Genomic DNA, 17319 nt, shown 5'->3' with positions numbered 1-17319 from the left:
TTGAAGCATGAAGGGACATATGAATCTTTAGTGCATCTGGCATGTAAATATCTTGTGATGCTGGCTACAACTGTGCCATGCAAATGCCTGTTATCACTTTCAGGTGACATTGTAAACAAGAAGCAGGCAACATTATCTCCTGCAAATTGCAACCAAACTTGTTTGTCTGAGCAATTGGCTGAAGTAGGACTGAGTGGACTTGTAGGCTCTAAAGTTTTACATTGTTTTATTTTTGAATGCAGCTATTTTTTGTACATAATTCTACATTTGTAAGTTCAACTTTCATGATAAAGAGATTGCACTACAGTACTCGTATTAGGTGAATTGAAAAATACTATTTCTTTTGTTTTTTACAGTGCAAATATTTGTAATAAAAATAAATATAAATTGAGCACTGTATACTTTGTATTCTGTGTTGTAATTGAAATCAATATATTTGAAATTGTAGAAAATATCCAAAAATATTTAAATAAAGGGCATTCTATTATTGTTTAATGGCGTGATTAATCACAATTAATTTTTTTAATTGTGCGATTAATCGTGATTCATATTTTTAATCACTTGACAGCCCTAGTTAAAATTCAATTGTCAAAATTGAGAGAGGATGTGGCCCAGCTTCATGTATTCTGCTATCCCTTGATGACAGGTATTAAAGTTTCTTTTTGAATACTATGACACATCCCTGGTGGGATCTGGCACAGTTCCAACCCTGACTGTAATAGATTTATGCCTCCTGTTTCCATGTCTCCCTTAGTTTACGTGACTGCATTATGAATATCTTTTCTCTAGATATTGATATACGTGAACAAAACTTGAAGGTTCAACTTCTTGGGTTTCAATGCTATTCTGAAAATCTTTTATTTGTCCCTTAATATCCTTAGTAAACATGCATTACCAATTGCCCCAAAACGAAAGTTAACATAAAATGTGAGATTAAATTAAATTATTTTTATTTAAAAATGTATGTCAATTTAAAACCGGTGAAAAATACATAGAAATATGGCTTTCCATGTTGGATCAGACAAGTGGTCCATCTAGGCAGTATCCTATTTCTGGCATCTTAAAGACTAACAGATTTATTTGGGCATAAGCTTTCGTGGGTAAAAAACCCCACTTCTTCCAATGCATGGAGTGAAAATTACAGATGCAGGCATAAATATACCAACACATGAAGAGAAGGGAGTTACCTTACAAGTGGAGAACCAGTGTTAAGGCCAATTCTGGTTCTCCTTCTCTTCATGTGTCAGTATTCTTATGCCTGCATCTGTAATTTTCACTCCATGCATATGAAGAAGTGTGTGTGTGTGTGTGTGGGGTGGGGGGTTACGCATGAAAGTTTATGCCCAAATAAATCTGTTAGTCTTTAAGGTGCCACTGGACTCCTCCTCGTTGTTTTTGTGGATACAGACTAACACAGCTACCCCTCTGATACTATCCTATTTCTGACAAGGGCCAGTGCTAGCTGAATCAGAAAAAGGCGAGAAAATCCCTGCATTAAGAAAAACATCAAACAGTAATAACTTTTAGTTATTACTGAACTGGATTAGATTCAAAATGGCAGGCTTGTGGTAAAAGGCTCTATATTTCCCATAGATGTCCAGAAATGAGCCAAATGAATAAATAAATCCACTTTCCACAGTGATTGTTAGTTTTATTTGGGCTATATTTTACTCAAACCGTACACTTCGTTAAACTCAGTGGCACCTCATGACTGGAAATATTGGCTTTTATGCTTTGATTGGTCAGCAGTTTATTCCAGTTAATGATCGTGCGAGTGACTGGGAGCTGCCTTCGTAGAATTTTTCTCCAGATTTCATCTGTCAAAGCTTGGAAGTTTTCCAGCATGGCAATGTGAAATTTGTTGTCTTCAGTTTCTATGAGTTTCACAAAATCTATGGCCAACTGGGCTGGGTCAATTACATGCAATGTCTCTTCAACAGTCTTGCAGACTGTCATGTGGAGGTTAGCATCTTTAAAGTAGTGTACTTGCGTATGAATGGCCCCTGTAACCTGAGTAATAACTGGAATCTGGGAAAAAGTCCATTCACCTTTCCAAAGGCCATTCCAGAAACCCAACGGTTTGTACTGATGACTTGCAATACAGACCACAAATACCTGCCTGTTTTTCAAGGTTTTTCTAAATACACAGCAGTCCCCTGAAGGAAAGTGACTATCCACGTATGCCTTTAAAGCACTATTTAGGGCTGTTCTCCATAACTCTGTCTCATCCCATGCTACCCCGTGGAGCTGAAATTTGTTTGATATTCCACTCAAGTGATCAAATTTGAAAGAAAATTTATATTTAGGGTCAAAAAAGCGATTTCCTCCTAGGTCATTGTAGCGAGTCACCAGCACATTGGTTCCTTCTATTCTGACTAAGGTGAAATTGTTCTTATTGTGATGGGCACAGACCTGGGCAGCCTCTTGCCTCATTAGGTCATCATCCTGGACCAGAATACGGAGATCTTCAAAAACCCTGTAGAATTCACCTGGAGGTGCCTGATACAGCAGACGTCATATGACCCCCACTTTCTCTTCCTTAGACAAATCACATTTGTTGGACATTGTGGTTTATTTCTGTGGTGGTGAACCTGAAATGAAAGCATGAATATTATGCTAAGGTGGAAATTGTTATTAAAAATATTTTAGAATACCAGAGGATGTCACAGCAAAAAAGTTTCTTGGCAACATCCAGAACTTTGCTTTGTGCTCTAAAGTTGTATCTGGAAAGATCTAGAAATATTAGTGAGATCACAAGAAAATGATTCAATAGAGCTAGAGTTTTTGAAAAAATTGCCACAGTGGAAAATATTTGCTGGCAGCACATAAAAAACTATCCTATATACTCGATCATAAGCCGGTTCGTTTATAAGCCGACCCCCTCAAGATGGATAAGTAAAATGGAAAATTTTTATGACTCATTCATAAACCGACCCTATAAGTCAGGGGTCAGCAAACTTTGGCTCCCAGGCCATCAGGATAAGCCGCTGGCCGGCTGATATGGTTTGTTTACCTTGAGCATTTGCAGGCATGGCGGTAAACCTAAGTAAACAAAGTGTCTCGGCGCGCCAGCTGCTTACCCTGACGGGCCGGGACAGCAACTGGTGGGGAAATGTTTTTTGGGGGGAGAAGCTGGGGGTCAGGGGAGTATCCCGTGACCACCCCCCACATGACTCCACCCCCTAGCCTGGGACGCCCACACTCTCCCCATCCCATTCCTTCCCACCTTATCTGGGGAGGGCCAGGGGAGGATGTCTCTGGCCTGGCTGGAGCTGCTCCGGCAGCTGGGCAGTGCAGCCAGATCAGGCGGTGCGGCCGCAGCATGTTCCAGCGGGCTGGGTTGGGTGGCACAGCCACACTGTGCTCCAGCGGGCTGGTGTGATGACACAAAATGCTCCCTCTCCCACAGAGCCGTAACTAGCTATTTTTGTGCCTGAGGCAAGAATATAAAATTGTACCCCCCCCAGCACCACCCAGCCCCGCAGAAACAACCCCCCCAAGCGCCGCCCGCCCCATGGAAACAAACCCTCCTTCCCCAGCGCTGCCCTGCCGAAACAGCTGTGGGCCAAAAAGGAAGGTTTGGGGGGGAGGGGAGAAACGGCATGCATAGGGTGACCAGATCACAGCAGTAAAATAGGACCTGCCCCCCTCCCTGCTCGGCCCCACCATCACACCCCTCTTCACCGCCTAGCCCCCCACTGGCTTGCCCTAGAACCCCTGCTGGCTCACTGCTTGCCTCTTTGCCCACCCACTGCTTGCCCACCCGTTCGCCCCCTCGGCCCCCCAAGTATAAAGCTTCATTCAAAGACCCAGGGGTCATACATTACTGCACACAGCAGTCAATCAATGCAGTTGTAGATACATCTCTGCATTATGCATTTTTTTTATAACTTTTATATGACTTTGTATTGAACCCTGGTAATATGTTATAGCGAGCCCCTAAGGTAGTCTTGGTAGTCCATCGATCCGATGATGACAAATCTGTTCAGATCATCTATTGTTGTGTCTCATGGGGTGTGCCCTCTGATGATTATACAAGCCAATTCTAGAGGTGCACATTTGGCTGCAGATGGTGCATGGGAAGTTCGCAGTCAGTGGGTTATGCGCTGTTGGTGCTCTGTGACGTCATTCACGTGCCTCTTGTAGACGCTGGCAGCGGTCTTCCTCAAAGGTGATGCAGGTATTTCTGACTGGGAGTGCCTCCTCCCTCTTCCCCCTCCTGACCTGCAGCAGCCAGCTGCTCGCCCTCAGCCCTCTGCCGGCCAGTGTCGCTTGTTGCCATAGAGGCAGCAGCAGTCGGGAGAGCTACGCAGCTTTCCTTCCAGCAGGGACGCTCCAGCTTTTCTGCGCCCCTAGGCTTTGCATGCCCAAGGCAAGTGCCTCACTCGCCTCACCCTTGTTATGGCACTGCTCTCCCAATTCCTTACTTTGGGTGCACTGAGCATGCTCACCCGAACTGAGCATGCCCAGTGACATTGGTTTTTGCGTGGCGGAAACTACAAAAGTGGAAGGTTGCTGTTTGTGCCGCTACACCAAGTGGCGTAGCCACAGCCTGCTCGGGGGAGCGGGGTTGAGCAGCACAGCTGCAGCAGCTTCGGAGGCTGAGGGGAAAGCAGCGTGGCCAGAAGTGGAGGCTCTGGCCTTGCCTCTTCCCTTCTGGCTCTGCTGCCTCTCCTTGCTCCCTCTCTTGGGGGGAGGGGCTGTGTCCCACCTCTCCCTCTCTATACCCATTCATAAGCCGACCCCCTTCTCTGGTGCTTCCCTTTTTTACTAACAAATGGACATGCTTATGTTGTCACATGGAAGATAGTTGGCTAGGGATCCACAACTTAGGATACCAGAATGAAAACTCAACTATGGAGAGCTTCTACATGAATGTTTTAGATAACCAGAAACATACTCAGAGAAGATCCAACTCTTTTGATAAAGCAACAATGAAATAAAAAGACTGGAAAATAATCGACATAGTAACAAGAAAAATCACCATCACGGAAAGCTCAAGAACTTTTGATGATGTAACACTTTTCTGAAATGGCCCTAAAAAATCTAAAGCAGCTGAAGCGAGAACAGGTGGAAGCACCTCTGGATAGATCTAGAGTAGCCGTTCCCACCTACCACCTCCTTAGAGAATTCTTGTGGCATGACCGGGCCAGAACATCAAGTGCACATACCAGCCGCGGATCACATACCACCCCTTGCCCCGGGATCATGTTCCACACTTTGGAAACCCACATGGAGGGCAAAAAGCAACAGTGTGTTTGTCAGGAACTCGAACGCCGGAGGCGGTAAGGCTGCAAATGACCCTGGGAATATCCAGCCGGTTCAGTGGGGCTAAGCAGTGGGATCCATGGCAGGGGGGATAAATCCCCAGGGCCAGCCTGGGGCTGGGGTGAGGAGGGCACTGCAAGCTCTAGCCATGGGGCAAAGGGAGGAAGGGCCCCGCAGGGAAGGGTCAGAAGACAGGACCACGTGGTCAGGAGGACACAAGGCAACAGGCGATGGAACCCTCCTCCCTGGCGGGATCTAGAGCCTGGGCTGGGATCAGACTACGGCAGCTGAATTGGCCCAATTGTGTCGAGTTGCCAGGGTATCGTGTGAGCGCGGGGACAGGAAAATCACCTTCAGCCGGGCCCGGCCGGGAGACGGTCTCTCCCGCCGGCCGCGCGATGGGCGGGGCCGGAACGAGCGGGTCCGTCGCGGGGCCGGGGGGGGGTGTATCCCACGTGGCCGGGCCGTTTGTGGCGTCACAGGCCCCGCGTGCCGGCGGGCGCTCAGGCGCCGAGGGGTTCTCTTCGCTGTGGGCAGCGGCGGGGGCGGTTGGTCGGGAAGGGGCGGGATCCCCGCGCGTGGGGGGGCGGGGGCCTGAGAGGAGCCGGGCCGGGGTGATGCCGCGCTGCGAGCTGCTGCTGCTGACACCATCGGAGTGACCAGAGTCCGGAGAGGCGCAGGGCGATGCGGAGTCCACCATGGAGGCCAAATATCCTTATCATCGCCCCCCCCCACCCCCGCCGCGCGGCAGGGCGGGACGGGCTCCCCTCCCCGCCCCTCCCCTCCCAAGTGCACTGGGCCCATCCCTCATAGAGACACCCCCGCCCCCCGCGTGGAGAGACCGCGCTCCCCGGCCGGGTCCCCCCGCTCCCACACTAGGGGGACCCCCCCCCCAATTGCCAGAGACCTCCCCATACACACGGCGCAAGGCCAGCTCACCTTCCCCCAGCAGCCCACCCACACCCCGCCCTCCTCTGACACTGTTTGAAAACCCATTAAGCTCTTCTAGCCACCCCCATGAATAACCCAAATCATCCAGGGCCGCCCAGAGGATTCCGGGGGCCCGGGGTCTTCGGCGGCGGGGGGCCCCGCTTCGGCGGTAAGTCGCCGGCGGGGGGTCCTTCCGTTCCGGGACCCGCCGCCAAAGTGCCCCAAAGACCCACGGCGGGGACCCCCCCTCCGCCGAATTACCGCCGAAGCGGGACCCGGCGCCAAAGTGCAGCTCCCACCGCGGGTCTTCGGGGCACTTTGGCGGCGGGTCCTGGAACGGAAGGACCCCCCCCCGCCGCCGAATTACCGCCGAAGACCCGGCTGCACTCCGGCGGCAGGTCCCGCTTCGGCTGTAATTCAGTGGCGGGGGGGTCCTTCTGTGCCAGAGAGGAGGGACCCCCCGCTAGCGAAGACCGGGAGCGAAGAAGCTCCGGGGGCCCGGGCCCTGCGAGAGCTTTCCGGGGCCCCCGGAGCGAGTGAAGGACCCCGCTCCAGGGGCCCCGAAAAACTCTGGTGGGGGCCCCTGCTGGGCCCGGGGTCTGGGGTAAATTGCCCCACTTGCCCCCCCCCCGGGCGGCCCTGAAATCATCTTCATAGTTACTCAACCTCGTGAGCTCCCTGTCCACATTAGTCCGTTCACACCTGCCTCTCCATTGCTTTCACACTCTTGCACCTATTCTACCCTTTTTATTGCTTTCCTCCACTACCCTATGTTCTTTAATAAATGAATTCCCCCCCCCCTTACTCTTTACTCCCACTAAACACTTACTCTACTCCTTTTCACTTTCACTACCATTGGATATCTTATCTGTTCCCAGTTATCATCTGTGCCATTTCATCTTTCTTATTCCTTTTCGCCTCTCTTCCCTGTAGGCTGCTCTTCTCCTCCAGCACCCCTTTAGCCCAGCACTGTAATAAAATAAATAACAAATATTTTTCAGTTAATTATTTGGAACCAGAAATGGAGAAAATATAGTAGAAAAATAGCTAATATGTTTCGCTTAAAAATCAAAGCAGCAAAGAATCCTGTGGCATCTTATAGACTAACAGACTATCTGTTAGTCTATAAGGTGCCACAGGACTCTTTGCTGCTTTTACAGATCCAGACTAACATGGCTACCCCTCTGATACTTAAAAGTCAAATACATTTTCCTATTAAAAAAAAAAGCTAATTAAATGTGTTTATACATTTCCTTAACCTGTTTTTCCTTACATGGTTTTTGTCCATCATTCAGGATGAGTTTAGAACTGGAAAGATTAATTTAGACAAGACATTGAAATTACTTATTAAGCTAAACGTCCCTTTTGATTATGTTCATGTAAAATATGTTTTTAAGGTGAGAAAATAGTCATGTATTGATATAAGTATATTCAGAATGACCAGTATTCAGAATGACCAGACACCTAAGGGGCTGTTTGGTTGTTGGTTTTTTTAAATATATTTTTGTTAAATAAATGTGCCAACTTAACAGCTAAATGGACAAAAGTCTTGTATTTATCTGTAGCATGGATATCTCATAGGCAGCATCAATGCAATCTCTTTCTTACTGCCTCCCCAACATGTTCTGGGATAGATCATCCTAGGTGATAGGAGGAGAATTCAGTCTCTATCAATTCTGATGAAACTAAGAAGAGTATTGGTTTTGTGATGTTTACATCTTACTACAAGGAACTGGATTAACTACCAAATTAATTTAACACAGGCCACTAATCAGCCACCAGTTGGCAAAGGGTTTACTGCAGTGTTAGGATTTCAAACATGCTAATAATTGTCAAAAACATAATTAACCAGTAGGATATCAAAGAGTCAAATTCGACAACTATCAGTCAGATTTGGGTTCATTGTTATTACAAGAATAATAATGATTTCAAATGGAATGTGCATAGTTTAAAATAGCATTTACATGTCTCTAGTTTTAAAATAACACTGAAAGCCTGACAGGTAGATTTCTTTGTAGAATGGTAGATAATACTGAATTCCAAACAGGTTGACCTGATCCTATTGTAGGATGATCAACACTGAAATTATTGTACAGAAAAAATTCTCTTCCTATTCCTTTGCTTTTCTACTCTATGAAAATTTTTCTAGAAATAATGTGACCATTCTTTTTATAAAGTGGATATTTTGTGGAACAGAAAATTCACGGCAATATTGGAGTACACTTACGGTAACTTTGTGTTCAGAAGACACTTTTGCTGTTTCATTCATTTCATTTATTTTAAGATGTTGACTTTGTTGTCTGAGGCTGTATGTGGCTTGGATCCTGGCTACCCGAAGACTGACTTCTCAAATCATACCACCACTATGACAGTTCAGGTTAACTAAGGTGTTTCAAGATAACACTCTCCAAATTTAAACACTGAGGCTGATGGCAGAGCATTTTTGATGGAGGACCCTCAACTCTGGAATTTACTTCCTGCAGCAGTCTAACAAAGCCTGAGTGTGCTGACCCTTTAGAGCCTCTTGCGAGTTAGCAAATTTTGTGTTTATTGTTTTTATGGGCTTTCTATTATGTTATTTTCAGGGAGAAATTTTAGGTGAATGACTGTAGACTATAAAAAGAATAATTACTTGAAGGAATGGCCTGTTTAGAATAGGAATGATCTAATTGGATACAGTACTACACCTCTACCCCGATATAATGCTTTCCTCGGGATCAAAAAAATCTTACCGCGTTATAGGTGAAACTGCGTTATATTGAACTTGCATTGATCCGCCGGAGTGCGCAACCCCACCCCCCCAGAGCACTGCTTTACCACATTATATCTGTATTTGTGTTATATCAGGTCACGTTATATTGGAGTAGAGGTTTATTACAAATTCATTGCTCTTTAAGAGAGAGTCAAAGGGCTGTGACTACAAAGTTCATTCTGTATTAGAGACACATATGCAGGTGTTTTGCTTTTATTTTTCTTTCCTTTTAATTTAAATTTCTTTTTCCTGTCATATTACTTTAGGTAAAATCAGAAGAAATGGGGAGATTAAAGTTTGTTAAAGAATAATACATTTTCTGAAGCTTTCATTTCAACAGGAAAGCCTTTTGTTAAACTTACTACATTTTCTGAATAGCAAAGAGTTGAGGTGCATTAATAAAACTAAAGATATGATAAGGAGCTAGAGACACACATAGAAATCTATAGATTGCAGTGCTGTTGTAGCCATGTTGGTCCCAGGATATTGGAGAGAGATGTTGGGTGAGGCAATATCTTTTATTGTACCAAGTTTTTGTTGATGAAAGAAACAAGCTTTTGAGCTTGCACAGACCTGAAGAAGAGCTCTTTTAAGTTTGATAGCTTATGTCTCTTTCACCAACAGAAATTGATCCAGTAAAAGATGTTACCTCACCCACCATGTGTCTCTAATATAAATCTGTACTAATCTTTCTATCTAGGTTCTTACGTAGCCCCTATTACTGTAGTTTCCAAATGCTTCCGTGGAGATGGGAAGTTGTGATTTCTCAATCAATGTTAAAAATTTATTACTAGTTTCTTGTACCAGGTTTTCTTCATTATTGGTTTTAGTAAATCTAATAGTAAATTTCTCTTGAACAGTCATCCTTCAAACAATCAGTAATTAGATACTAGTTTGGAAGGGAATTAATAGATTATTGTTAGAAGCCCCCAAAATACTTTTCTGTTGCATTGATTTTGGTTACGTAATACAATTTTTAGTTTTACGCCAGTTTATACTTTTAGAAATATATTTCACTAATGACTAGATTGCTCAGGAGGGAACTAATAATGCATTATTGAATCTTTCATCTCTAGGACATTGTTTCAAATCCATCCCAGATTGGTAGTGAACAAATATCTTTATCAAATGATAGTTGGTCATTTTCCTTGTCAGGCCAGTTTTTACTAGGCATTAACCACCACGGCTGACATAATATTAGGCACTAATTACTGTCCCCCATGGTAGTCTCAGGGCTTAAGAACTGAATAATACTAACTTTCTCTCAACTCCAGCGGTGATCCTTGTAGAAGAGAATTGAAGCACATTGGTGGAGGGTAGTTCAATGAATTTTTTATTTACTATTCATTCACAATGGCTAGCACATTATGGCACCTTTTATGAACAATACATTAAAAAAAAGAGAAAAAATGTACACTGGGAAAACTGAATTCCATATATTATTTAGAAAATTTTAAAAGAAAATTTATTTTGGTGAGTCTTTGAAAAATGTATATGCCAGAGATACTCAGTTACTGTCATTCTACCTCTTTTTTCACCCTTCTTATTTTCTAGTGGCTTTTGATAATCAAACATTGAAATGAATCCATATTCTAGCATTTAAAAAGCTCCATTTACAAAAAACAAGTGTATAATTTAGAAATTCTGAGTGTATGAATAATTGGTCAAAGCTTAACTTATCTTAGTCTGTTAAAAGTTGAGCAAAGTCATATCTTTAAACTTGAAAAAAACATCTTAGATATGACCTGCCATTGGACTTTAATCTTATGATAATTTGGTCATTCTTAATTCACTTGTTTGAGGAATGCGTGCTCTTCCTAATTTTAAAATAGAGCCTTACAGTATTCACAAAATTATTTAAAATAGTAACCGTTGATGTGTCAGAATATATTTACTTTTCACTATCATGATAACTTTTTTTGCGGTACAGTTTTATGAAATTAAAATATATATTTCAGTACAAGATTTTGTTTTGAATTCATGCATTTTAATTGGATACATCAAATATACACAAATATTTTGCAATTGACAATATGCAGCTTGTGTTATGCAATACAATTTAAACGTAATTACTTAAAATAATAGACATTTTTAAGAGGCAAGGCCAAATTCTAAGATTTACTAACTGCATCACCTGTTAGAATAGAATAGTATTAGATCATGACCATGTACTGAAGAAACATTATGGCTCAATGTTTTAACTGATGTAATGGCTCTAATGATACATTTTTACATTTTAATGTATGTTTGTACTCAAATCGTTTTTGTTTTCAGAAAACAAGTAATCAGTCGAAGACTGGAACTATTACTATAGAAGAATTCAGGGCAATTTATCGAACCCTTGCACACAGAAGTGAAATACATGAACTTTTCTGCAGTTATTCTCCGAACCGCAAAATTCTACCTGAAATAAACCTGATTGAGTTTCTCAGAAAAGAACAATTTGTAATTGATGCTAATGAAGCAATTGCCTCTGAACTTATTGCAAAGTATGAACCCATTGAAGAAGGTACACTATATCTTTAACATAATATAAATGTTGGATTTTCAGATTTTATTTTACTATGTTACTATTTATATATGTATGTATATTTATTTTTGAATACTTATTTGACTATAAAATTATTATGAAACTTATGAAAAAGCTGTAAACTGTGTAAGATAAATATCTGCTTTCCTAAATAAAGAGAGAGAGAATTTGAGATCTGTTAGTAAGCATGTGGATATAATATTAGTTGTTTTTCAAGTTCAGATCCTTAAACTACTATGGATATATTATTACAAGAAATCTTTAATACATTAATCATAAATTTATACAGGATATGGCTCAAATATAGAACATACAGTTTCCTATAGGTAGGTGATTCAAACTCCAGTATCGTACCCGGGGCCAGTCCAAAAGTTGTATAAGGTCTCCTGTGTAGAAACATTTTATATAAGATCATGAAAAATATGGCTAGTTAAAGCCCTGAATGTTTTGTTAGGCCCCTGAGAAATGTGAAATGGCCCTTGCTGTGCTGGGATGTCAAACTGTGTGACACTTATTGTTGATTGAACTAATCTATCAGAACTCATTTTGCTTTATTAATCAAGATGAATTTGAATCATGCGCTAAAGTGGTGAAAAATGAAAACTGTATGTCCTTAGCCAAATATCCTCACCATCATATGATGCTGCTCTTCAACATTAGATTACAATAGAAAAATAAATAATTTTAAAATGTATTTGAAATGTGCAAAAGTAAAATGAAGTTTTGAATCATTACTTATTTTGTAGCTAGAGACCTTTTTAAGTTGTCTTGTTGAAACTTGAAGACTAAGGACAATAATTATTAAAACAAGAATAAATCATATCAGAACTAAATTATATGTAACTTATTTTAGCTTAAGAGATCTGTTTCACAACCACATTAAAATGAAGATAATTTTTTGTGAGCTCCTTAATAAAAGAGTTTGATTTTGTTATGTTACTTGTAAGTCGGTTTTTGTTAGTATATTGTTATCAGTGCAATACAAGATAGGATATAGCTTACATGTCTCCGAATAGTACTAGCTTTTGATACATTACTTTAACCATGTCACTATTCAAGACTAATAAGTATCTGCATTTCTTTCAAGTATTGACAGTCATACTTTTGGAGTGGGTACTTCTGTGGTTTGAATGTTGTAAGGTAATTTACACATAAGACTCACAAAGTTGAGTTGAGTGGTGTTTGTATCAATTTTTGCTTAGTTCCCATCAAGATCCTGTATGCTGTGCAACACACTGAATCTAAATTCTGCATTAAGGGTCCAGACTGTGTGCAAACTCAGTAAACTAACACAGCATTGGTGTATACTTAGTTCACATTTTCAAGAGTTACTTTGCAACCACGACAACTAGAAATATATGTATTACTTTAAAAAAAATCAAAGCTTAGATTCTGAAGCATAATTCCGAGGGAAGGGGAATTCCACAGCAAATGCTGTGGCCATGGAAAACATGCAGCCCTGAATATAACCCACTTATGCTATAAAACATAGCACCAGCAATAAAAATTAGTTAATAATTAATTACATTGTTTGCATTGTATTAAACTTGTTTTTAAGTACAAACAAATATTGATACTACACCTATTTGAACTCTTCTTATGGGACATTCCATTAGGAGAACTGCTAGTATTCTCTATCTACTGTTTTTGATTGCTCAGTATTCTGAGTGCAAAATGGATCATAAAAACATAAGAACGGGCATACTGGGTCAGACCGAAGTTTCATCTAGCCCAGTATCCTATCTTCCGACAGTGGCCTATGCCAGGTGCCCCAGAGGGAATGAACAGAACAGGTAATCATCCTGTTAAACATCCCCTGTTGCCCACTCCCAGCTTCTGGCAAACAGAGACTAGGGACACCATCAACATTCTCAACCAATTTTATTTTTAAAGCACCCAAGAATGCTTAACCAGTTGGATTGTTCAGTTCACTGAATATCTCCCATCTCTTTCGGGAAGAGAATTGATCTCTTGTACAATATAAACTAATTAATATAAAGGCTCTTCCACTTTAATTGCTATGGTGTGAAATTTGTTTTAAAAATAGGTGTTTTTTTTTAAATTGGAGGGTATTCCATTGCGGGTACTTGGAAAAAAATTAACAATTAATATAGCAGGACACATTTTGTTTTCTAACAGTGGACCTCTTAAAGTGCACTTTTACTCTGAAAAATAGTTTGGTAAACATGACATCATGGATGCCACATTTATCATGCCTCAGGGCAGGTCTACACTAAGGGCGGGGGTCGAATTAGGGTACGCAAATTCAGCTATGTGAATAGCGTAGCTGAATTCGAAGTACCCTAATTCGAACAACTCACCCGTCCAGATGCGGCGGGGTCGAACTCCGCGGCTCCCCCGTCGACTCCGCCAACTCCTTTTGCCGAGGTGGAGTACCGGAGTCGACCGCGGCGCTTCCGGAGTTCGAACTATCGCGTCTAGATCAGACGCGATAGTTCGAACTCCGAAAAGTCGAACTCTCCGCGTCGAACCGGCAGGTAAGTGTAGACGTACCCTCAGTGACTCCAGATTAATTTTTCTCAATTACATGTAAGGTAAGAAGGTAGTTTAGGCCTGGTCTACACTAAGAAGGGGGTTCGAATTAGGGTACGCAAATTCAGCTACGTGAATAGCGTAGCTGAATTCGAAGTACCCTAATTCGAACAACTCACCCGTCCAGACGCGGCGGGGTCGAACTCCGCGGCTCCCCCGTCGACTCCGCCAACTCCTTCTGCCGAGGTGGAGTACCGGAGTCGACCGCGGCGCTTCCGGAGTTCGAACTATCGCGTCTAGATCAGACGCGATAGTTCGAACTCCAAAAAGTCGAACTCTCCACGTCGAACCGGCAGGTAAGTGTAGACGTACCCTTAGAAAGGCAGCAGTGCAAATTCAGCCTGGAATTTTAAGCTCGGGCTGGGTTCCTTCTGGCTCATACATCACCATTAGTAATAAAGATTCTGCTGGTGAAATTCTGTCCTTAGTTACACCTGTATGAAGTAACTGTTATCATATTATTTTCAATCATACTTATCTTCTGTGTGATTTCGTAACTCTTTTCTTGTCTCTTAGGCTATCAAGGAGTGTTTGGACTAAGGCTTGGGGGTAGTTTTACTCATGGGCAGATCCTTTTTTATTACTTTGTGGATTTTTAATTTATAAAAAATTATATGTAGGGATACTACAAATATATTAAAAATAAATGTACTAATCTAAAAGTTATCATCTTATATTACTTTTCTCCATTCCCTTTTCTTCCTCTTTTATGTCCTGAGTTCATTCTTTTCTTAATTCCATTTTGTTTTTCCTTTTTCTATTATTTTCTGTATGTCCCCTCTTCCTTGGTATTCTCCTCTGCCCAGTTTCTCTTCCCCTCCAGTTTGATCCATCCGCTGGAAATAAAGGGAAAAGAGAATTGCTAAGGATCATTTATCCCATTGGCTCTTCCCACTGCAGTTCAACTCGCTCAGAGATGAATGAAGTACTTATGTGGAGATGGAAGATCTTCAGGGGTCCCTAATCTCCCTTTCTGACTGCTACATCACTGCTCTGGGTAAAGTGTCTGGGAAGACCATGGATTTGTTTTGCGTGTAATAGCCCAACTACTTCTGCTACACTTTAGAAAGTGAAGGCTCCCTTAAGTGATGTAGATTCTCTGCTGAGCTTCATTGCTCTGTGTGACAAGAGGCAAAATTTGCAACTCAGCTGAGAAAAAGCGACACGGGCTAATTACAGCTCTTTTTGGGAGCTGTAGTTCAGACATACCTCTTGAAATTAACCTGTATGCTGGTGATAGTTCTCCCAGCCTGAAGGGCAGTGTCTATCACAGTAATCTAGGATTGGAACCTGCACACCATTAACAAATATAAAGCAAGAAGTCACGGAACACAGGTCCCTTAAAATGAAGTAGTTGTCCTGTTTATAATATTAAAATTTGATTGTCTTTCCACATTAAGATATCTTGGTGGCTTCATTTTCGAAAAGACAGAGCTGCTAGACTGTGCATCAGAACTTTTATTCTTAAAATTACAAGAATGAAACTTATGAGCTGAGTGCAGTTTTTATACTACATATGACCTATAGTCCCTGAACCCTCCCAAAGCACTCTCCCTAACTGTTGAGAGAGCTCTCTTCCACACTCTTATCAGGACAAGAGTCCTGTTCCCTTCTTGCGTGACTTCCTTTGCTTACGGGCCAGCTGGCCTTTTCAACTTGGAGCAGCTCTAGGCTCTGTATTGGTTCTGCCCCACTTCTAGCTACTATAGGTTCTCTGAGCTGTTGCTTCCCAACCTGAGGCATTGCTGACAGCAAGTTGAGGAAAATCAAAGCTCACAGAGAGGCCCAGAGGGGAGAGAATATTCCCAGCTTGGGCAATATGGAGTTTGACTCTATCCTCATAGTCTTGGCATAGAACCCTCTTTTGGCCTGCCTGATAATACAAGAAATTTAGGGATTTATGATGCTTTATTAAACATTTCTCACTGTCCAACCAGAGCTGTAAAAGTTCGGCATGCAACCCATGCCCTTCTGAGGTTTTATTTCAAGATAAAATCTTATATTGAAGTTAGTCACCTTACATGGTCTGAGATGTAATATGTTAATACTATACTAAGTAAAACTGTATATAAGTGTCTTATTATTTTTGTAAAACTATTTTTACTGAATAATATGGTAAAAAAGTATTAATAATAGTCTGGTCTGACTACCCAAGAACCTTGTGTTTATCCTTGTAATGTCTAGTTTTAGTTTTAATTTTAAAGGGAGCCTGCCTTAGCTGCAGCCCCACTGCGCCACCAGAGAGCGCGATCGACAGGGAGCCGCATTTACGGTCCATGGGAGCCACCACTGGCTCGCGGGCCTTTCAGTGAAGAACAGTGGCTTACTATTGTTACTATTTGTCATGTGGTAATATGCAAAAGTCCAAGTTTGGGAGCCTATTGTATTGAGCATTACACAGAATCTTTGAAAAACACAATCCCTGCCTTGAAAACCTTGTAAATTCATATTTTTTTAGGTGATAGCAGAAACCTAGCACCTATATATTTTAGCATCTAACAAGTTATGCAAAATTTCAGCTATCCACAGTGTTTATCTGCAGGTGGAAGTTCACCGTTAGTTTATCCTTAGGAAGTCTGTTCTTTTTCCAAAAGGCATTAATAGGAGTTATGTGTGTATCAACTGCAAAATTGAACCCTTAGAAGTTAGGAATTATTACTTGTTGGTAATGCTTTTATTACAGGAAAACAACAGTAAGAAAATAGTTTTTACTTTCTTTGTTGAAGTGATGGAAACAAGTATTACATTTATACTTTGCTTTTTAGAATACAAGTTGTAATTTGTCATTGTGCCATCAAATTTAATTCTCTAGAATTCTAGTTTGATAGTATTTTAATCTTTCAAATATTAGTTGTTACTTTCAGTATTTATTTAAAATCTGCTTCTTATGGATTAGCGTAGTGGAGAGGGCAACATCCTTCTCTTTAAAGAGATTGAAAGGATTCTATAAAGTATTTGTCAGTCCACCTAGAATTCCTGACAAAAGCCACTCTATCCATATGAATGGAAGTTTTGGCACACTCCCAGTTTTAAGTGTTCAACTTCTGAACTTGCTGGCTACAGAGATTCAGAAAAATATGTCAGTCTAGCTAATGTTGGTTAACAGTACTTTTAATGCAATTTGATGGAAAAAGTTCTGCGAGAGATACCGCAGTCCCGTGTACTTTTTTCAGCTAGAGAAACATATCTGGAATGCAATAAACAAAACAAACACTGCCCTAACTCAGTATGTGATGTTAACAGTGCTGATCTATCAACCCTCTGGAAGGAAGAGAAAAAAGTCAGT

General features: G+C 41.7%; 2 protein-coding genes across 2 annotated transcripts in view; one reads left to right on the top strand and one right to left on the bottom strand.

Moving 5' to 3' along the window:
- Positions 1-1650: 1650 nt before the first annotated feature.
- CAPZA3 (capping actin protein of muscle Z-line subunit alpha 3) lies at positions 1651-5706 on the bottom strand. The gene is made up of 2 exons (XM_045000632.1): positions 5620-5706; positions 1651-2591 (listed from the first exon to the last, which is right to left on the bottom strand). Exon 2 carries the CDS (start codon positions 2431-2433, stop codon positions 1672-1674), a length of 762 nt encoding a protein of 253 aa, XP_044856567.1. The 5' UTR covers positions 2434-2591; positions 5620-5706; the 3' UTR covers positions 1651-1671.
- A 120-nt stretch (positions 5707-5826) lies between these two features.
- The window catches only part of PLCZ1 (phospholipase C zeta 1), a 122295-nt gene continuing 110802 nt past the window's right edge, over positions 5827-17319 (top strand). The window contains exons 1-3 of the mRNA XM_044981980.1: positions 5827-5977; positions 7472-7595; positions 11225-11459. Coding sequence (XP_044837915.1) covers positions 5967-5977; positions 7472-7595; positions 11225-11459 — 370 coding nt within the window. The 5' untranslated portion in view covers positions 5827-5966. The remainder of the gene's footprint in view (positions 5978-7471; positions 7596-11224; positions 11460-17319) is intronic.

The sequence above is a fragment of the Mauremys mutica genome, chromosome 1 (assembly GCF_020497125.1).
Source record: "Mauremys mutica isolate MM-2020 ecotype Southern chromosome 1, ASM2049712v1, whole genome shotgun sequence".
NCBI lineage: Eukaryota > Metazoa > Chordata > Testudines > Geoemydidae > Mauremys > Mauremys mutica.
Note: the sequence above shows the minus strand (reverse complement) of the source record. Positions and strands in the feature narration are given on the sequence as shown.